Below are 23,424 nucleotides of genomic sequence, written 5' to 3'. Positions count from 1 at the left end.
TCTCTCTCTCTCTCCATCTCTCTCTACCTCCCCTCTCTCTCTCTCTCTCTCTCTCTCTCCATCTCTCTCTATCCTCCCCTCTCTCTCTCTCTCCATCGCTCTCTGTCCTTTCCTCTCTCTCTCTCTCTCTCTCCATCGCTCTCTATCCTCCCCTCTCTCTCTCTCTCCATCTCTCTCTCCTCTCTCTCCACATCTCTCTCTCCTCTCCATCTTTCTCTCCTCCCCTCTCTCCCTCTCTCTCTCCATCTATCTCTCTCTCTCCTCCCCTCCCTCCCTCCTGCCTCACCCCGGGCCGGCTTGTACACACGCACGGCCGTTTCCTCACACTAACAGAGATTACATCGCCAGGGAGGAAGGCACTCGCAAACCAGAGCCTGTGTGCTCCTGAGACTTGATTTAAACATTTTGAGCAGAGATATGGTCAGAGGAAAGGGAGTGGGAGGAACCATCTGGGAATCCTTCTACTTAGAGGAACAGCTCTATGGGTGGCCCAAAGTCAAGTAAGCCAAGTCACTACTGCTTTCCTATCCGTCACCAACACTGCAATTGTGTCTGTCTATCTCATTAAAGCAATACGATCTTATACCTGATTTTGTGTTTTGTATCCGATTTTATTGGGCTTGGCAGATGTCACATCGGCTCTACAAAAGCCTCATCAACAGCCTTTGAGGTTTTGTGCTGAAACCTCAGTTGTGACTGCAGCCAACTCAAGGCCGGTTTTGTTTGATTGTTTGACAATAAACCACCAAGTCTCCAACAGCAAGTTCCTGATCTGAGTAGTTCACGGCCTTCAATTCCTCCACATATGTGTGTATGATTAAAACATCAATGAAAAGACAATTCCCCACCATATCCCTCACCCTAACTCGGGTTCGTATCCACGGGGTACCCCCCCGTGCCCGACCTGTAACCCTCCATCTACTGCAGTATGTCCAGCATGGGCTAGGCTTGCACTGTGACTGTCGGTCTCACACATAGAGGCCTTTATTGACGGTGACTGGATGTACAGTCGATTCGCTTACTCTGGACATATGTACTTATTATAAGTCACTTTAGATAGAAACATCTGCTAAACGACTACAATGTCAATGTGGCAACACACTCTAAGACATAAACAACCAACATGGCGGAGTGTAGGAGAGAGGGGCAGCTCAGCGCAGGGGTGAGCAAGTGCTGCTTCACTCAACTCCAGGGTACATTACATGCTCCATAACCGTACACTTAGCAAATGGGCCCTTTATCAATAAGCTGTCTGAGAGCAAGTTGACTGTGCACCCTTCCCCCGTTCCCAGAGCTGCGGTCTTTCCCGCAAGCTGATTGGACATCCTCTCGGAGGGCAGTAGTGTGCTTCTTTGGCATCTCGTTTCCTACACACCACTCTGCCTTTAGTTTTTCATACAGGCCGCCGCAGCTGCGTTCTGGGCCTGAGGGTAAACATTCAGGCACAAAGGTCACGCTGCACCAATGCTTCTATTATACAAGGTCCTGGATCTCCCCGTTGTTCTAACGGGAACAACGTGTTTGCCGTTATCAGTCCTCCCGTGGCAAATATGACCTTGAACAGTAGATATTGTGTTTCCATTTTAGAGGCATCTCTCTACCAGGACAGGTTGGGTGCAGTAACAGAGAAAAATATGAACTTTTTATAATGTAGCGCTTTGTATTAGTCTTAATAGATATTTTATGCTATTGGTTGACGTTTTATTAATCATAGAACAATGTTAAAACAGCAAACATGGCATGTCCTAATTAGGTTAATTTTTTAAAACGAGACTTTTAAGTTTTTAATTAAACTAGTTTGGTGCTCCTGCCCATTTAATTACTGTTCACTTGCGAAGGTACTTACTATAAATTGTGATTTAATTGGGCAATGCTATTATTTACTGTCATTTAAATTTAAAGGGATTGTGTTTTCATTAATTGTAGCCATAAATATATCATAGCTTCTGAATTAGTTATGGTCAACAGTGACCAATATTTTATTCATCGGAATGTGATTTGCTGACAGGATCGGAATTCTTTTTCTCTTTTTTCTCTCAGAGTCCCATGGTTGCTGGCAGCTTCTATGGCATTTCAACTTTTGAGGGGGTAGCTGAGTCTTTGTTAATAAATCCATTAATATATAAATGATGAAACCTTTACCTGGTCCCAGTTGCTTTGGCTTTCATGTTGTTGTTGTGTTGTTGTTTGGATCTTAATCAGGTATTAATGCCATTCTGTCTGAACTGGAGGATGGCAGGCTGCCTAGTAATTCATATGCTTGTTCTCTGATGGCATCTGTCGAAGTGTGCTCTCTGCATATTGGTACATACCCTGTGGGAAATTCAAACCCAGCCCTAGACAGAGTGGGACGTAAGCAATTTCTTAACTGGGGCACTTGCCCCAACAGAAAAAAACACTGATAAGAAGTTAGAGGCCAATTGTATTGTGACAAGGAGTGACAAAGTGTATGCATACAGTTTCATATTTATTTGGCGTGTAGGTTTAAAGCATGCAGGCGGAAACATAAAGTACATATTTCTGAAGTATACAATACAGTACAAGTATCCTGATGATATCAGGAAATTAGATTAAGGTTCGTATTAGAATTCATCTGAATGTAATCAATGAATACCAGCAGATCATCCAATTTAGATTGAATTAAGATTGAAAGGTCTGAGTCATATGAATGAATGATACAGTACAATCATTCATTTGTGCTTGAAAGTTGTCCCTCACTCACAATTGGATGTCATATTGTTCTTAGACTTTGTATGTCAAACAAGTGATGTTAAATTAGGTTTTGACAGGAAGTTGTCTGTTTTTGCTATGTTTCATGGACAGACCAAGGTCGAAGGGCATGAGAAGTTGAGCTCCTATCTGTTTTACAAGGACAAACAGAGATTCATTTGGTTTCTTGGAAAAGGGCTGCACATCCCTCAAATGGTCTTTCCCCTTCTAATATGCAGAACTTAAGAATGTCAGCTTGAACAATTACTGGCACTTTTTTAAATAACTTTTCCAGTTTCTGCTACAGTATAAGGCAGAACACTGGCATTTCCTCAGTATTAGAAAGACTTAACAAAATGACAGAGGGTCTGATGAGAGGTTCTTCTGTTACTCCATGGTTACGTTTGTCATTGTCCCTACATTATGTTTCCAGAACAATGCTCATATCATACAAAATAATGATCAATATTGTATTGTTGTCAATATCCCCTTTTCCTCTGTGTCCCTTTCACCTACTTAGTGGTGATCATTTGTAGGTACATCTCTGTCAGTGCAGATAGTGAAATAAGTGAGTGGTCATGTTTCTGCTTGTTCTCAGGCTAAACATGGAGCGGTCTGGGAGCAGCAGAGGTACTGATAGCAGTGTCTTAGGCCAGGCCATTACAGACCCAGACACATTCCTGCTCCTGGAGGCCCGAAAGGCTTCATCTGGCCCATGTCACACATGCTCTGTACTCACCGATAAGATTGAGGGAGTCTGAAACCATCGTTTCTGGAACAGGCTGGAATACACACTGAAGACACGCAAGGTCCTGGGCATCGCTACAAAGGCATGTCTGCCAGTATGAAGGGCCGTTTCTACAGTGGAACAACATGAACTCAAGATACAGCCACACAACGGGAATACTCAACGGTAGGTTTTGAGAAATAGTAGTATTTCACTACTTTATTGTTCACGGAGGATCGATCCGCGCTGCGTGTAGCGCAGTCGCCCGACAACTTTTGGTCGTAGGGTCGAGGAAACGAGAGGGGCCTCCTCAGACAGATAAGCTCCTCCACCTCCACCACCACCAGGCCTCTGCACAGTTATCAGTCCCCAGCAGTGGCCCCTGAGGGTCCTGACATCACTATCTACAGGAGCTGATGACTGATGGAGTGTCCACGCAATGGGAGGACAATTGGTGGGTTGCATTTGAGCGAGAACAGGTGGGACAGTAGAGATATTTTTGTATATTTCACCCATGTAGGGGGATTTTGAGTAATTTTGCACTACAGTTTCCATAATGCTCTTGATAACATTCAGCTTTCCCTGTGAGAAGTTTGTTAAAAAACATTGATGCCAGTCATGACATGTCAACTGGCAATACAGTTCCTAAACCTTGTTTATTGTTTTTGGCAGCACAAACATGGTGAGATCAGTCAAACCAAACGATTCAAGTATATCCCATGAAGCCACCCATTCACAATTTCCTTATGAATCTCGTGAGGAAAATAAACTGGATTTGGAGCTGTAATCCGGGAAGCCATCCATTGGTCAGAAGCTTTTACCCCTGTCAGGTCGGGTCTGGCCGCCATCTGTGGCCCATTTGAACATGGCGTGCTATTCATAAACACAGCTGCGAAGCCCGACCGACCAACGCCAAAGACCACAAATGAGACGGTGCGAGAAGACAGAGGTAGAGACAGAGTAGAAGTTCACATGCTCCTCAAACGGAGGTCGGTCGAACCGCAGACGCATAACCGATATCGGTCGTCGAGGGAAGTCTTTGAATGTATATTCCCCTCTAGTTGTGTCCACCTGCTGGGTAATAGAGCCTTTGTGCGCCACACAGGGTGGTTCTGGCTGGGATGAGAGCACAGATGAAAGGCTGAGTGGATGATATACTGGCGTATAAAACTGCAAGGAGAAACGTAGATAAACGGAACGGTTAGCCGTTGATTATCTAACCGATTCCAAGTGCCCAGATGGGTTCGCGGACAGAAATGGCGCCCTCGTTCTCTGATGGCTATCGTGACACAAGCTGCTAGCAAATGATGGTAAACTGGTCTGTCAAAGGGGCCCCTCCCTGCCTTTCATACAACACAGACACTTTCCCCCCAGTTTCCCAATTCATCTATTCATCTATTCATCTAGCATCCAGATGCTTTTTGGTCCAAACCAGTCTTTGTTTTCCCCTTCCAGAACATTTGCCCCCCCCCCCTCCTTGATTGCAAACAGTATTGGGTTCCACTATGCAGTCCACTGTCTGGCCCATCAACACACATCTTCAGAAAGATCACTATATCTTTGCTGACTTTATGTTTAATTTCAATCGTAACATTTATAATAGTTCATGAATGGTCACTGGGATCTGAATATAAACGAACTTGCGCTGTGGTTTAGTCTTTTGTTAAAACCCAGGCAAGCCATGAGAGATGAGAACACCGGCCAACGCGTACTGATTCAGAACAATGTATTATTGTTTAAGGACTGCAGACATCCCCTGTCTGACTCCTGAAAGTTTGATGTTTCTGTTAGCCAACATCCCGTGCTTCTGACTGAAACCCGCGGGGGGGTCAGAGGGTCAAGCAAACACTGATGTCCTGGTGGCTGAGAAGCTGAATTGGTGGCGGGAACCCAGAACAGTTACGACTGTAATTACACACTCTTCCTGTCAGCCTGCAGGACCACAGTGGCTGTTTGCCAAGCCTATTGTTCTCACTTTTATAAACACACACACACACACACACACACACACACACACACACACACACACACACACACACACACACAGTCACACACACACACACACACACACACAGTCACACACAGTCACACAGTCACACACACTCACACACACACACACACACACACACACACACACACACAGTCACACACACACACACACACACACACACACACACACACACACACACGCTGCGTTGGATGCACCTGTTCATACATGCACAATACAATTACAGTTGTTATTGTTATTACAGTTTCAGCATTTGAACATTACAGGAGGTCATGTAAAGACATAAATACCCTCTTATGGTGTTGTATGCCGAGACAGAAACAATGACAGTTATATATAGGGGTGGTTGTGGCTCAGGAGGTAGAGCACGTCGTCCAATCGTAGGGTCGGCGGTTCGAATCCCGGCTCCTCCTGTCCACATCAAAGTCAAAGTGTCCTTGGGAAAGACACTGAACCCCAAATTGCTCCCAATGAGCAGCTTATCACCTTGCTGCAACCATTGATGTGTGGATGTGTGTGTGAATGGGTGAATGAAAGGCCATTGTAAAGCCCTTTGGATGAAAGTGCTACAGTATAAAGTGCAGTCCATTTACCATCCATATATTCCCCAGATAATGTACAGTATTGATCCGCTAATATGAAGGACAAAAGCTATAGAGTAATCTGGTGTATAATACTATAACTGTATTATTATTTTTTTAATTATACAAATCCCAACAATATGGAAGCCCTGAAGTTTATCTTGTTGGAACGAGTTAGCTAAGTCTCTTGAACAACATAGATAACTCATTCAAACGACAAGATTTGTTTGAAAGATCCGGTGCGGCAGGCACAAAAGGGTGTCTCGACTTGAGACGCCGGGGAGGCTCCACTGTTACGAGCCTGTCGTGGAGCAGGTGGTTAGGCTCCACGGCCCGGCAGGCGAGACGTGCTGTGGTTCCTGTGCGGCGGAGGCCAGCGGGCTGGATGCCTGCAAGGATGAGAAGGCTGTCTACAGGAGTGGGACGCAGGCATCCTGTCATGATGCGCAAGGCTTCGTTGATAAGCGGATCGATGAGGTGGTTGTGGTGGTAGAGGTCGCTAACATGTCCTCAGATAACAGTTTGGGAATACTGTGTGTACAACTGATTTAATTAGACACAAATGCTAATAAAACATTATTACTAAAGTTTCACTTAGTTACACAGGGAGCTGCCATCTTGTTCACGACTTCCAGAGCACACTGGAGGTAGGGGCGAGCGGTACGAGTTCACGAGCTGAGAGAAGTCGTGAGGTTCAAACTGCCAGTAGTAACGCGTGAATCACGACTTCCTGAGCCAAATGGAACGCAGCATCAGTCTCTGCTCTGGGAACAACAGTGTGTCCAGCGTGGGGCAGTCACACTACGGGGGTTAACAGGCTACAGGCTGTGAACTTCCCTGTATGCTCTTTCCTATCTCCCTACTCGGATAAACTGTCAAAATGTAACATAATATGTAGGATGAATTGCCAGTAAGTCTTTCAGACTAATTTAACTATGTTGTTCGAACAGTTAGCTGCAGTATGTCGTTCAAACGACTTAGCCACCGGACAACTCATTGTACGGAAGCCCTGAAGGGTAATGCAAAAAAGTGTGTCCATGTCCGAAATGCCTGCTACCTGCTATATAGCAGGCGAGAAGTAGCATGCTACTTCAAAACTGTGCCTGCTACCTCTTGCCTGCTATTCTCGCCTGCTACCTTGCCTGCTATATTCGCGAAAAAAACGTTGAGAAACAGCATAGTTCAGAGCATGCTATCCGGAAATCGAAGCATGCTATGTCACTGTTCAGCGAAATTTTAAGTCAAGGCCGACGCCGGTGACTGTCAGGCTGGGCAGAGCGAAGGAGTTTTTAAATGGAAATATTGGCTAAATTTGTCCATGGAAAAATTATTTTTTCTGTCAGATATCTTAGTTATAACGACACAGAGCTATAAATGCAGTTTTGTGTTTATATGTGAGGTAAAAATTTGATTTTGAGAACTCACAATGTCGTAGCTAACTAGTAGCCCTGTAGCCATGAAAACGCAACATTACCAGCTAAGTTAGCCAGCCAGTGGAGCGGTCGTGTTCACGTAATGACGTAACCCACGCATTCCCGTCACCTGACTCGAGTAGCATGCTACATTTTCTCGCCTGCTATATCGTTTTCATTGAGTAGTAGGTACTAAGTAGCACGCTAGCCTACTTCTCGCCTGCTATATAGCAGGTAGCAGGTAGCAGGCATTTCGGACACGGCCTGTGACTTTTCCTGAGTTTATCTCATTCGAACGAGTTAGCTAACGGCTTGGCTCCACTGGGTCCGTTAGCATCAGCATCAACTACAGTCCATCCATCCATCCATCCATCCATCCATCCATCCATCCATCCATCCATCCATCCATCCATCCATCCATCCATCCATCCATCCATCCATCCATCCATCCATCCATCCATCCATCCATCCATCCATCCATCCATCCATCCATCCATCCATCCATCCATCCATCCATCCATCCATCCATCCATCCATCCATCCATCCATCCATCCATCCATCCATCCATCCATCCATCCATCCATCCATCCATCCATCCATCCATCCATCCATCCATCCATCCATCCATCCATCCATCCATCCATCCATCCATCCATCCATCCATCCATCCATCCATCCATCCATCCATCCATCCATCCATCCATCCATCCATCCATCCATCCATCCATCCATCCATCCATCCATCCATCCATCCATCCATCCATCCATCCATCCATCCATCCATCCATCCATCCATCCATCCATCCATCCATCCATCCATCCATCCATCCATCCATCCATCCATCCATCCATCCATCCATCCATCCATCCATCCATCCATCCATCCATCCATCCATCCATCCATCCATCCATCCATCCATCCATCCATCCATCCATCCATCCATCCATCCATCCATCCATCCATCCATCCATCCATCCATCCATCCATCCATCCATCCATCCATCCATCCATCCATCCATCCATCCATCCATCCATCCATCCATCCATCCATCCATCCATCCATCCATCCATCCATCCATCCATCCATCCATCCATCCATCCATCCATCCATCCATCCATCCATCCATCCATCCATCCATCCATCCATCCATCCATCCATCCATCCATCCATCCATCCATCCATCCATCCATCCATCCATCCATCCATCCATCCATCCATCCATCCATCCATCCATCCATCCATCCATCCATCCATCCATCCATCCATCCATCCATCCATCCATCCATCCATCCATCCATCCATCCATCCATCCATCCATCCATCCATCCATCCATCCATCCATCCATCCATCCATCCATCTTCATCCGCTTATCCGGGGTCGGGTCGCGGAGGCAGCAGTTCCAGCAGGGGGCCCCAGACATTCCTTTCCCTTTGGTCCTGGGTCTTCCCCGCGGCCTCCTCCAGGAGGCATCCTCACTAGAACCACCTCAATTGGCTCCTTTCGACGCAAAGGAGCAGCAGCTCTACTCCGAGTCTCTCCCGGATGACTGAACTTCTCATCCGATCTCTCAGGGAGACCTCAGCCACCCTCCGGAGAAAAATAATTTTGGCCGCTTGTATCCGTGACTCAACTACAGTATCAGACGCTAAATAAATGAATCATTGGAGAGGTTCATTTCTTGATTTTTGACAGAAGCCAACAGTTGACGCTGACAGACGCAGTAGAGCCAAGGGTTTGGTCATTCGAATGAGATGCACTGAGGAAACTTCAGGGCTTCCGTACAACAATGACGTTCCAACCCTATTCTCATTCAGGCTCTTTACTGGTATTTTCATGCCTTAGGCTCTATGCTTTTCATAGTCCTAGTCTCAGAAGGACTTCATCAACAGAAAGTCTCCCCACTCCCAGGTACACAGATGATCTTCGGGAACCAATAATCATCAAGTGGTAAAAATGCCGACTACAAAAGCATTTGTCTTTTTCATGTCATGGTGATATTTCGTGAGAAGAGAAGAAAGACCCGCACACTGATATCTTCCAGGAGGAAGTTGCCTGATGAAGACCTAAGGGTCTGAACGCTGCGTATTTTCAATAAAGTGAACCGGGAGATATCAGTGTATGGATCTTTCCTCTCTCCTCATGAAATATCACGTATGTACTCTAAGATCCAGCACCTGCCCTACTAAGGTTTGATGTGCGCACGGCTCTTTTTTGCCTTTTATGGTGATATTTCAAACATGTCCACAACAGATGCACAAGTTTAAACATAATGCGGTGCGTCCAACCATTTACAGGAAATACTCATAACAGCAATAATCAAAGAATAATCAAAAAGAACCGTGTAGTGAAAACATGCCACACACTGTGCTCTGAGGCTGTGATCTAAGATCGTTGTAGAAGGATCTAGAATGCGTCGACGTTCCGGGCAGGGCATTTGTTTGTTTATTCTCCATGGTGATTAATGGATACACGGGGGAGCCCCCCGGCCCAGCTGCCCTAACATGTGACCTCCTCAGCGGGCAGGATCCTCGCTGGGCTGGGGCCGTAACTCCTGGGTCTTATCCTTCCCACCATCGGACAGCCAGTGTGTGTGTGTGAGAGGGTGGGAGGTTGGGACAGGTCAGGGGTCAAAGGGGAGAGGACAGACACCGTCTGGCAGTGATTATGCCACTGATTGGAGGCTGAGAGAACAGTGTGTGTGATAACTTGGAAATATGTAATACGGTGTCTTGTGTATTTATTCATAACCAGTCAGTAGCTTTTTTTTTCTCTCTGACCATACTAATACAGCTGGTTGATCTAACTAGCACTGACTGCTGAGCTTCATAGGCTATGGATATTTTAAGAGCCTGTCAGACCTGTCTCCAGCATTAAAATGACCTTTGACCTTTATAATGGTGGTTCGGAGTAGGCCTTAGGGCGTCTTAGCATGCTTAGGGGCCCACCTGTGTCAACGATTAAGACCTGGAAACTCCATTGTGAACCCACAACAACACTGAGAATTGGAAGATTTTTGCAATCTGCTTCAGCTCGAATTTGTGAACTGAACTTTGAACTAGTTCAAATACAGTGTGAACATGGCGGTTCCCTTAAGGATCTACATATTCCATCTTATCTGTTGTTCAATCCAACTCTGAGGCAGAGAGAGTCATGCAGAGACAACCCTGTCATATCAGCTGGAGTTTCCTGTGTTTCAAAGGATCAAAGTCTAGGAAATGGGCAACGCCAAACCTACAAGGGCAGGGCTACAGTAGTACACAGTCTCACACTGTACAAGAACATACGGGTTGTTGGCCACGGGCTTCGTGCTGTTGTTATCATTACGTTACTCATTTTTGGGTGAGCTTCACTTCCTCTAAGGTGGCCATTTTGAAGGTCTGTTGAGGTCATCTCGATGAAGATTGATTCAATTTGACCCCACGTTCTACTGCTGAAAGACTGAAATACAGGAATGTTCTGGTGGTTTGTGGTTTTTGACTATTTGACACTGAGGAAGAATACACAAAATGCGTCATGTGGTGGAGAAAATTGAAAAAGTATGCGGGTTTGCTGCTCAACTCTCTCTGACATTCAGAGAGAGAAAAATCAGAGCTGAGGGTCAACAATGTGCCATCTGGCAAGACAAAAGAAAGAGTTGGAAGATGAAGAACAGATATCAGAAGATGATGACCAATTTCCTCCATTCTCAAATCCTTCCCAGCATGGGAACAAAAAAGTACAGAACTAATAAAAAAGGACAGATTTGGCCTGTATGATATAAACTTCACAAAACCACAAAAACAAGTTTTTAGACACAATTAGTTGACTTTGAAGCCCAAAAAGATCAAACACAAAAGTATCCTGTACATAAAATGTACAGTACTGGACACTAACCACTTTACTGACTTGTATTAACTTTCATTTACTTTTACTATTACCTCATTGCCAAAATTATAGGAAGCTTTGGACTATAATGAGTTGTTTCATACAGATTGGGGTTCGCACTTCACAAAAGATATATGTGACATTCAACTACTTTACCCAGGGTACAGGGCTTTGCTGCTAGTTCATGGAGAAGTATGGCCACAGGCTTGAGAAATAGTCTTTTAATGGTTTTAATTGCATTTATGGATATTCACAGTGTCAAGACTCAATGATCTACAGCCTGTCTCCGGCCACGATGACTCAGCTATCCAGATGTCTCAGACGTTTAAACTTGGTTCACACGAAACTAGCTCCAGACAGAGCAGAGAAACAGGCTTCCTCACGTGTGAGAGGATCCTAGCATCATTGAGCCTAGTCGTTTACACAAAAAAACAGGCTGCTATGAATGATAACGAATGCCATCGCAAAAAATTATTAACTGTTAAGCTCACAACAAAGGATATATTTGACCATATCCTTGCATTGGAATGTATGAAGATAGAGTTTTGCTGTGGCTGTTCAGACAGAGAAGCCATGGTGGGAGTGTCTCTTTCTTACAGTATGTGACTAAGGAAACATTCCCTTAGGGAGTCTATGACTGGCTATGAACTATGGCCTGGGAAAGTCCTGTATATATACACTCTTAAGACAGCCCAGAGTTAAACACTGCGCTTACCCACATGCATGCAGCCCTCACGTACCGCCATGTTAGCTTCTTAAATAGCGCATGCTGGACAAACCCCTCTGTGGGATTCTGTGAACAACACAGTTTAGATGAGAGATTAACATGGATAAACACATCTATGAAAATCAAAATATACGCTTCTTTTCAATTGTTCTGCTGTAGAATTCAGCACTCTTCATCAATCTATCTTCACTTAATTTCCCAAGGGAGGCTACTCAGAGAATAAGTGTCTGACTCTGTGTTTATTACAGAAAATGTATCCGAATGTTGTATGTTGTATATTGGCTATGGGGTAATTCCAAACCTTGTGATAACGCCCAGGGAGGCTTTTGTGAATCCATGATAATTGGTTATTATTCAACCCTCATTGATTACGATAGTGCTCAGAGAGCATTACCCTGCCGGCGTCTCCTGTTACAAAGTCACATCAAACATCATTGAATTACCTACTTTCGTATTGAGCTAATAACAGGAAAACTAAATCTATTCACTGATTCCAGGCGCAGACAAGAAAACGCAGCCAGACACATTCAAGATCGAATTCACTCAACGCTGCGTATCAACCGACGGCTTCGTCTTTTGCCACCTTTACAGAGAATGTGTTCGTTCTGGCGCTGCGTGTCGACTCTCACCGGGGTCACCGCCGTGAGGTGGGGATCAGTGGAACGATATGAAAGGCTTCCTGCTGTGAAGGGCCCTCTTTGAGAGGAGAGGGGATTAGATGTTTAGAAGTCCTGGATCAGACCGAGACCAGGCCTGAGGCCGTGCGCTTCCTTAGTGTAGCCCCTTCGGTCATACGCTTAGTATAGCAGCGTTGCTAATGACCTGATCCCAGCCGGCCGGCTCCAGGGTCGAACGGCAGTCATGAATACCACCGTCCTGTAGGGGCTGGTCTATCAGCGCTGTGACAGCAGGCGGTCCATAGTGTGGAGTTGTGGCCCTCGAGGGCTCTCCGGGCCTTAATCATACACTACGCAAGTGTGTTGTCTCAGATCGGTTTCCAAACATTTCTTTTGAGGGTTATCAAAACATGTCGGGCTGAGTAAATAGGTGAAGCAAAGTAGCCTGTCGGTTTTGCCCACTACTTGCGATGTTGATGCCCGCTTTAGCCATGCCAAGGGTCAAGATGGCGAGAAGGGCAGGGCGCACTTTACGGTACGTCTCAGGGCCAGATTAGCATCAGTATACATACCAGCCCCCTGCACGATAGAGATTTGTGTTTAGCTTGGATGCTTTCCACTAGAGGACAAATGTCTGGTTTTACATTTTACCAAACTCTGAAACAGCATAGCATCGAGAAATATGCATGGCCCACATTCTGTGGAACTCTTGGCCTAGCGTTTTCTGGGGGAATAACACCATCAATCTGTCTGCAAGGCAGAAAGGACTGTTTCACCGGGCCGATGTGTCTGCACTCTTGCTTCAGTCAGGGTCTGGAGCGCTGGTGATTTCAACGTTCACGTGAAAAAGCGATCTGCGAACAAACGCCTCCCGTTGGTACGGGCAGACCGTCGGCACCATGCTTCTGGTGCGCGTGGTCTGGAATTATGTCTGGTGAGAAACGACCAGCCTGTTCTGCTTCCTGTGTGCGTCGCTCAAAGGTTCTCCGCCGTCGTCACTGACAGAGAGAGAGAGAGGGAGAGAGAGAGAGAGAGAGAGAGAGAGAGAGAGAGGGAGAGAGAGAGAGGGAGAGAGAGAGAGAGAGAGAGGGAGAGAGAGAGAGAGAGAGAGAGAGGGAGAGAGAGAGAGGGAGAGAGAGAGAGAGACAGAGAGAGAGAGAGAGAAAGATGTTGGTCCTGCCTCCGAAACCTGCTGGAACTCAATATTATCCCTGGGAATTCAATAAAGGAGAGAGCAGGAAATACTCTTCCCCTGGTGGAGGAAGGCATTTCCTTAGCACTACATTGTAGATCTACACTGTAACACGGCCTTGATTTACAGTAGGATTATGGTCAAACGGTGTTTCTCGACCGGGGAATGCATGCATGTACTTTGCATGCTTTTCCTTCTATTTTTTTCATATAGATCTATGCATCTTTTTACATTAATTTAGGAAATGTGTCCTCTTATTCAATGTATTGCAATATGTTCATATATGTTCATTGGGCCGTGTGTTTCAATAGGTTTGTGGGTAAACACAACTCTGACACCTTTCCTTACAGTCCTCTTTCAGGATTAGAGGTTATTAAAGGTTAAGGTTAGGGTAAGTGGTTAAAGGAACACGTCAACTTTTTGGGGAAGTTATTTATTTAAATTGCGATTTACTTGTTTGCCATCTTCCCCAGAGTCAGATAAGAATATACACACCCTTCTCTTCTCTGTGTGTGCAGTAGGAAGCATTGAGTCCCGCCTCGTTAGCCTAGCATAGCCGCAGTCACTGGAAGTGATTCATACCAGTTAGCCTAGCTCCCTCAAAAGCGACAAAATACACAATCCAACAACTCCGAAACGTTCTTATTTACATTGTGACTTGTGTATTTACCACATGTAGAAATAAGAATGTTACAGAGACATTGTAATTTTCGAAACAGATAGACACTCTGAAGTATTTTCTTCTTGCCGAACATATGCCTGGGCTCAGTGATTGCACCTCAGAATCCCCATCGTAACTTCCGTCACAAAACAGAGGCGCTGCCAACCGACTACAGACTCTTGCTGTAGTTCACACATTCATCCTATTACATGACAGAATTCCAATACTGTATGTCACATAGATGAATTTAAATGTCTGTCCTTTTATCTGACATACTGTGTACAACTATACATTGTCAGACATTTGTATGTACTGTAATATGTAATGTACAGTTACTGTAAGTGCCCCCATACTTTCAGGTGATGAATCTGACCACTGTACAGTATGTATGTCTAACATGTTTAGATACAGTTGATTGCAGTATGTTACATACAGGTTACATAGGTAGGGTGCATGTTACGGCTCGCATGCCCTCGCCTCCACAACCGTCTCCCTCTCTCCCCTCTGGGCCCGCTGCGCGCTCGGGGCGTCCTACGCGCTCTACCGCACGTCGCATCAGCCCGGGCATACAACGCTCTGGCTCTCCGGAGTTTCCCCCCACTGCCGGGCGTTCCCCGTCTCCGGCCAGCTCCGCGGACTCGGCAGTCTCCTCCCTCTCCGGTGACGAAGAATCGGATCCCGACATGCCCAGCACATCGGCCCGTGCGCAAAGACAAGAACGGCGCGCTCGTCTCCGACGATGACGCTGGCGCGGCTCTACTCACCGGTTTCCAATTATCATCACCACACCTGTCCCTCGTTCTGCAATCACCTTCAACCTCTACAAGAACCTGGTCTACACTCCACTCATCGCCAGATCTTACCATAATACTCTTGTGGTAAAGTATAGCCTAGCCTACAATCTCCTTACCCGTATTTTGTAGTGTTTTTTCCCGTTCCCCGTTTGTGATTACTCTCACTCACCCTGCCTCCCCTCCTCATCTCTCCAGTTCCTGCCTGACCCACGTCTGTACGATTACCCCGCTCCTGCCTGACCACCGCCTGTACGACCCCGCTCCTGCCTGACCATCGCCTGTACGACAACCCCGCTCCTGCCTGAACATCGCCTGTACGACAACGCTCCTGCCTGACCATCGCCTGTACGACAACCCCGCTCCTGCCTGAACATCGCCTGTACGACAACCCCGCTCCTGCCTGACCATCGCCTGTACGACAACCCCGCTCCTGCCTGACCATCGCCTGTACGACAACCCCGCTCCTGCCTGACCATCGCCTGTACGACTACCACGCTCCTGCCTGACCATCGGCTGTACGACTACCACATCCCCCTTTTTGATCTTATTAAATCGCCCCTCCGGGCTTTACCGTTCCTTGCCTCCTCCTTTCCTGTTGCGCCTGGGTCCCAAAACCAAACCCTCACAGTAAGATCTGGCCAGTTTGGACCCAGCCAACATGGAGGAGAGACCTGCACCTCCCGGACTACTCCAAGCCCTCCCACGGACCCAAGCTGAGCAACTGCAGCAGGTATCCGCCCAACAGCACGCCCAGGACGAGCGACTGAGGGGCCTCGCTACTCTGGTCTGCACCCTGTCCGACCAGGTCACCGCGGTCAGTGCCCGCCTGGCTCCGTTCCTGAACCCCACCGCTCCACCAAACCGGGAGCCTCCCCGGCCCTCTACGACGGGACGTTCACCCTCTGCCGGGAGTTCCTCATGCAGTGTGAGTACGTGTTTGACCTCCAGCCAAGCATGTACTCCACTGCGTCGGCTCGGATAGCCTACATTGCCAACCTGACCACGGGACGGGCTCGCCGTTGGGTCATGGCGGGTCGCGAGGGCGCAGCTGCCTACATGCAGGACTACACTGCCTTCGTGGCAGAATTCAGGACTGTGTTCGACCACGACGTCCACGGACAGGACGCGGACGCTGCTCTCTCCGCCCTCACCCAGGGTTCCAGCTCAGTAGCGGACTACGCCACAGAGTTCCGCATCCTCGCTGCCCGTTGCTCCTGGAACGAGTCTGCCCTATACAGCGCCTTCCGACGGGGTCTGGGGGACGCCATGAAGGACAGCCTGGCTGGAGGAGACAGACCAGCGACCCTGAACCAACTCGTCTCCCTCTCCATAGCCATAGACGAGCGCCACCGGGAACGCAGGCGCGAGCGGGCGCACCAACACCACAGCGCACCCAGACCGTCTCCGCCTCCCTCTGCCGGTCTCTCTCGGCCTGCCCCGGCCTCCCTCGCCCCCCCAAACACCGCTGGAGAGGAACCCATGCAACTGGGTTGGACCCGACTGACCCCTGCAGAGCGTGAGCACCGGGAACAGAACGGACTATGCATATACTGCGCTAGCCCAGCGCACGCCGTCGACTCCTGTTCCTCTGCACCTCCCAGGGCGGCAAAAAGAGTAGGCTCACTCGCCAGGGGGTACCGAGTAAGCCGGCTCATCCATCCTCTATCCCGGACCCGTGCCGCCAGGTTCACTGTCACCCTCGCCTGGCAGGGGCACACGCTCTCCGTCCCTGTCCTCATCGACTCCGGTGCCGACGAGAACTTCGTGGACGTCAAGTTCGCCCACAAAGCGGCGCTCCCTCTCTCCCCTCTGGAGAGGCCCCTCTCGGCTTTCGCCCTGGATGGCCATCCCATGGGTCCCATCACGCACCGGACCCTGCCCCTCACTCTCACAGTCTCGGGTAACCACGTGGAGAACGTCCGCCCCTTCGTCATCCACTCTCCCGATGCTCCGTTCATCTTAGGGAGGCCCTGGCTGGAACTCCATACCCCTCATGTCTGCTGGAGCTCGGGGCGCATCCTCAGCTGGAGCACCACCTGCCACGCCCGCTGCCTCCGAGCTGCTCAGACCTCCACTCGGGTTGACCGGCCCCGTCCCACTCCTCCTGACCTCTCCACGGTCCCTTTGATGTACCACGACCTCGGGGAGGCCTTCAGTAAGGAGCGTGCCCGCCCACTTCCCCCTCATCGACCCTACGACTGCGCCATCGAGCTCCACCCTGGCGCCCCTCTCCCAGCCAGTCGTCTCTACAACCTCTCCCTCCCGGAGAAAGCTGCCATGGACACCTACATCTCCGAGTGCTTGGCCAAGGGCCTCATCCGACCATCTCGTTCCCAGGTGGCAGCGGGGTTCTTCTTTGTAAAGAAGAAGGGAGGAGACCTGAGGCCGTGCATCGACTACAGGCTGCTCAACAACATCACGGTGAAGAATAAATACCCACTCCCCCTCATGAGCTCCAATTTTGAACCCCTCACCGGTGCCACCATCTTCACCAAGTTGGACCTCAGAAACGCTTATCACCTGGTGCGTATCCGTGAGGGGGACGAATGGAAGACCGCCTTCAAGACCTCCCGTGGCCACTACGAATACCTCGTCATGCCCTTCGGCCTCACCAACGCCCCCGCCGTCTTCCAGGCCCTGATGAACGACGTGCTCAGGGACATGCTGGACGTATTTGTGGTTCTCTACCTGGACGACATCCTTGTGTTCTCCAGGAGCGCTGAGGAGCACGTCCAACACGTCCGCATGGTAATCCAGCGTCTCCGGGAGAACCGCCTATACATCAAGGCGGAGAAGTGCACCTTTCACTCCGCGTCAGTGGAGTTCCTGGGGCTCATTGTGGAGGGAGGCCTGACGCGACCCGACCCCCGCAAAATCAAGACCGTGGTCGAATGGCCTCAACCCTCTACCCGGAGGCAACTCCAGAGCTTCCTTGGCTTCGCTAACTTTTACCGCCGTTTCATACGGGACTACAGCCGGGTAGCAGCTCCCCTCACCCACCTCACCTCATCCCTGCGTCCGTTCATCTGGACACCGGCTGCCAGCGCCGCCTTCTCTGCGCTCAAGGAGCGCTTCACCACCGCTCCGGTCCTTCTCCATCCTGACCCCTCCAGGCAGTTCGTGGTCGAGGTGGACGCATCGGACACCGGCATCGGTGCTGTTCTGTCCCAGCGGTCAGTGGAGGACCAGAAGTTGCACCCCTGTGCCTTCCTCTCCCGCCGGTTCACCCCGGCTGAGGTGAATTACGACATCGGGAACAGGGAGTTGTTGGCGGTGGTGGGGGCCTTGGAGGAGTGGCGCCATTGGCTTGAGGGCGCGGAACACACCACCCTCGTCTGGTCGGACCACAAGAACCTGACCTTCATCTGGGCGGCCAAGCGCCTCAACTCCCGCCAGGCGCGGTGGTCGCAGTTCCTAGGGAGGTTCGACTTTACCCTCACCTTCCGGCCCGGCTCCCGCAACGCCAAGGCCGACGCGCTGTCCCGCCTCCACGCGCCCGAGGCGCCCCCCGCGGAGCCTGAGACCATCCTGCCGACCTCGCGTGTCGTAGGGGTGATCACTATGAACATTGAGGCGGTGGTGAGGCAGGCCCAACGCGCCCAACCCAGTCCGGCCAACGTTCCTCCTCGCCGGCTCTTCGTGCCGGACTCGGTCCGGTCCCGGGTGCTCCAGTGGGGCCATGCCAGCCGGTTTGCGTGCCATCCCGGGGTTCACCGCACCCTCTCCTTCCTGAGCCGACGGTTCTGGTGGCCCTCCATGAGGTCCGACGTCCGGGAGTTTGTGGTCGCCTGTCCCGTCTGCTCCCGCAGCAAGGCGTCCCACCAGCCCCCGGCTGGCCTCCTGCGTCCTCTCCCGGTCCCCAGCCGTCCCTGGTCCCACATCGCCCTGGACTTCATCACCGGTCTTCCCCCCTCCAGGGGCAACACGGTCATCCTCACCGTGGTGGACCGGTTCTCCAAGGCGGTCCATCTGGTGGCGCTCCCCAAGCTCCCGTCCTCTGCGGAGACAGCTGAGCTCCTCGTCCAGCATGTCTACCGGCTCCACGGTCTCCCCGGAGACATTGTCTCGGACCGTGGGCCTCAATTCACCTCCCAAGTCTGGAGGGCCTTCTGCAAGGAGATAGGCGCCACCATCAGCCTCTCCTCTGGCTACCACCCGCAGACCAACGGCCAGGCCGAACGGGCCAACCAGAGCCTGGAGTCCGCTCTCCGCTGTGTGTCGGCTCTCCACCCCACCTCCTGGAGCAAGGACCTGCCCTGGGTCGAATACTCCCTCAATGCCCTGACCAGCGCTGCCACTGGCAGGTCCCCGTTCGAGTCATCCCTCGGGTACCAGCCCCCGCTGTTCTCTCTCCAGGAGTCGGAGGCCTCCGTCCCCTCCGTCCAGGCCCACCTCAGCCGCTGTCGCCGTGTCTGGAGGGAGGTCCGCAGGGCCCTGCTCCGCTCCAACGAGCGCTCCTGCCGCGGTGCCAACCGCCGCCGCACTCCTGCTCCGGCGTATCGGCCCGGTCAACGTGTCTACCTCTCCACTGCTGATCTTCCGCTCCAGGTCCCCTCCAAGAAGCTGGCTCCGCGCTTCGTTGGGCCCTTCGAGATCGACCGTGTCCTGAACCCGGCTGCGGTACGTCTTAAGCTCCCTGCTTCCATGCGGGTACACCCTGTATTCCATGTGTCCAAGATCAAACCTGTCTCCTCGAGTCCTCTCATGCCTTCTGCCCCAGCTCCTCCGCCTCCCCAGATGGTCGACGGGCATCCCCAGTGGACGGTTCGGCGGCTGCTGAAGGTGCGCCGCCGGGGTCGGGGGTTCCAATACCTGGTGGATTGGGAGGGGTACGGCCCCGAGGAGTGCAGCTGGATCTCCAGGCAGCTCATTATGGACCCGTCTCTCCTCCGGGACTTCTACAGGGCACATCCTGACGCCCCCGGTCAGTCGCCAGGTGGCTCCCCTCGGGGGGGGGTCCTGTTACGGCTCGCATGCCCTCGCCTCCACAACCGTCTCCCTCTCTCCCCTCTGGGCCCGCTGCGCGCTCGGGGCGTCCTACGCGCTCTACCGCACGTCGCATCAGCCCGGGCATACAACGCTCTGGCTCTCCGGAGTTTCCCCCCACTGCGGGGCGTTCCCCGTCTCCGGCCAGCTCCGCGGACTCGGCAGTCTCCTCCCTCTCCGGTGACGAAGAATCGGATCCCGACATGCCCAGCACATCGGCCCGTGCGCAAAGACAAGAACGGCGCGCTCGTCTCCGACGATGACGCTGGCGCGGCTCTACTCACCGGTTTCCAATTATCATCACCACACCTGTCCCTCGTTCTGCAATCACCTTCAACCTCTACAAGAACCTGGTCTACACTCCACTCATCGCCAGATCTTACCATAATACTCTTGTGGTAAAGTATAGCCTAGCCTACAATCTCCTTACCCGTATTTTGTAGTGTTTTTTCCCGTTCCCCGTTTGTGATTACTCTCACTCACCCTGCCTCCCCTCCTCATCTCTCCAGTTCCTGCCTGACCCACGTCTGTACGATTACCCCGCTCCTGCCTGACCACCGCCTGTACGACCCCGCTCCTGCCTGACCATCGCCTGTACGACAACCCCGCTCCTGCCTGAACATCGCCTGTACGACAACGCTCCTGCCTGACCATCGCCTGTACGACAACCCCGCTCCTGCCTGAACATCGCCTGTACGACAACCCCGCTCCTGCCTGACCATCGCCTGTACGACAACCCCGCTCCTGCCTGACCATCGCCTGTACGACAACCCCGCTCCTGCCTGACCATCGCCTGTACGACTACCACGCTCCTGCCTGACCATCGGCTGTACGACTACCACATCCCCCTTTTTGATCTTATTAAATCGCCCCTCCGGGCTTTACCGTTCCTTGCCTCCTCCTTTCCTGTTGCGCCTGGGTCCCAAAACCAAACCCTCACAGTGCATCTTGAGGTTGTATTTATGTTATGTTCATTATGTCCATGTATGTCTGTTTATAGTTTTGGTTTTAAGTTTGTTGTGTCACTTGTTGTTCTGTCTTGTCGTTATCTTATTGTTCTGTCTGTTTGTGAATGTTCTGTGTGTACCATGCATGTCAGTACCCCCTCGAAAACGAGATGCTACATCTCAAGGGGTTTTATCCTAATAAACTTAAATAATAATAATAATAATAATAATAATACTGTAGCAGTAATCATACTAAGAACACTGTCGTTTTTTAAAGGTCACCATGGCAGCCAGAGCTACAGAGCCTGATCTGCTGCCCTGATAGAGTAAGGATCTTATCAGGAATGTGGAACACTAGTTACTGTCTTCATGATAAAAGAGCCAAGTCACTGATTCAGCAAAGTCTCTGTTCAGCTTCTCTTCTCCTCACCCTTTATACTCTTTCTCTCCGCACCCCTTATTTTCAGACAACCCACTTTTCTTTGTCGACCTCATTAATTCACCAGGAGAGCGTTTTCTGAGGAGGCTTCTTGCCACATCTTTTCTGAACCTTGATACAATCCCGCCGCATCTTATATCACCGACTCATAAACATCAAGAAATCCTCTCGTCACGTAGGCTACCCAAGTCGTAACCTGTTCCGGGAACGAAAAAAGCCAGGAGGATCACCCCAGGTGAGTCCCTTAAATAATAAATCACCAACGGGTTTGCTGCAAAGGAAACCAGCCGAAGCCTGACCCAACCCGACCTTTGACCTCCTTCAAACAGACAGCCACCTCTGAGAACCCTTCGGCGCATATCCCAGGCTGCTCTCATGGGCCTGATACCGCTGTGTACCCAACGTTGTCCCGACGTCCGGGGAACCGTCGCCCCGCCGTTGTTTTTCCAAGAAGCCCATTCCCAGTGAAGACATGCGGTCCCATGAACCTCATCCAATGAAAACATCATCCCGGCCCCTAGCAGCTGACCCCGGGGGGATTCTCCATGCAGGGCCCGAAATCCAGAGGGGATCCCGTTGGCCGGGCGGGGATGGTTTAATTACACAAAGAAAACATCACGGCTTAGAAGGGGATTTATGATCTAGTGTGTGTGTGTGCGTGTGTGTGTGTGTGCATGTTTGGGGGGGATATTGAAGCCCCCTGTTGGGTTTACCTGGCCCCATGGTTGGAGCCATGGGCCGGGGTTGCTTTCATGTGTCCTCTCATTACTGAAGGAGACCCACTGGTGGGGGGAGTGAAAAGAATAGCAGGAGATATGGACTGGACAAAGAGAGACACTGTGTGTGTGTGTGTGTGTGTCTCTCTCTCTCTCTCTCTCTATGCCTGCGTACATGTGTGTGTGCGTGTGTGTCTGCGCTAGGTATATACAGTACATGTGTGTGTGTGTCTGTATATACTGTATGTATGTGTGTGTGTGTGTGTGTGTGTGTGTGTGTGTGTGCGTGTGTGTGTGTGAGCGTGCGTGCGTTTATGTGTGTGTGTGAGCGTGTGTGTGCGTGTGTGCATCTGTATATACAGTACATGTGTGTGTGTGTCTGTATATACTGTATGTATGTGTGTGTGTGTGTGTGTGTGTGCGTGTGTGTGTGTGAGCGTGCGTGCGTGTATGTGTGTGTGTGAGCGTGCGTGTGCTTGTGTGCATCTGTATATACTGTATGTGTGTGTGTGTGCGAGCGTGCGTGTGTGTGTGTGTTTACAGGACCCGACGATGCTATTCCGGGACAGAGGGCCCAGCGGGATCAGAGCTGGTTCTGATCCAGATGAAAGCCTCTCTCTCTCTGAGTCCTGTGTTCTCTCAACCTCACGTCCTCGTGAGCGGAGACGACCCAGACAGCACAGGACAACGTGTTGAGCTTGAGCTCAATACAATAGAGTTAACACAACAGAGTTAACACAACAGAGTCATCATGTGCCTAAAGAACTCGTGTGCATCTACAGTGTATATTGGATGCAGATTCACGGCTCCATTGATTTGTGTCACTCTTTATGGACATGTGCCCCTCTGTGTTGCGGTCTGTTCATGTGCTGTGTTGGTAGCCTAGAACATTCTGCTGGAGAATTAGAAGCTTATGGGAACATACGTCATTATCGTTCATGTAAACCGGTGACTACCGCAACGTATACATTCACCGCATAACCTGACTCGTTGTTTAAACACGCGGATCCAATACGGTCCGCGTTCAGTTCTGAGCGTGT

General features: G+C 50.3%; 1 protein-coding gene across 1 annotated transcript in view; it reads left to right on the top strand.

Moving 5' to 3' along the window:
• Positions 1-23,424, top strand: part of fam184b (family with sequence similarity 184 member B) — a gene marked incomplete at both ends in the record, with an annotated part of 62,735 nt that overhangs the window by 30,576 nt on the left and 8,735 nt on the right. The window contains one exon of the mRNA XM_084454687.1: positions 13,655-13,698. Coding sequence (XP_084310813.1) covers positions 13,655-13,698 — 44 coding nt within the window. The remainder of the gene's footprint in view (positions 1-13,654; positions 13,699-23,424) is intronic.

Source organism: Borostomias antarcticus (genome assembly GCF_949987555.1).
Source record: "Borostomias antarcticus genome assembly, chromosome: 20".
Taxonomy (NCBI): Eukaryota; Metazoa; Chordata; class Actinopteri; order Stomiiformes; family Stomiidae; genus Borostomias; species Borostomias antarcticus.
This window is presented reverse-complemented; position numbering and strand designations above follow the sequence as displayed.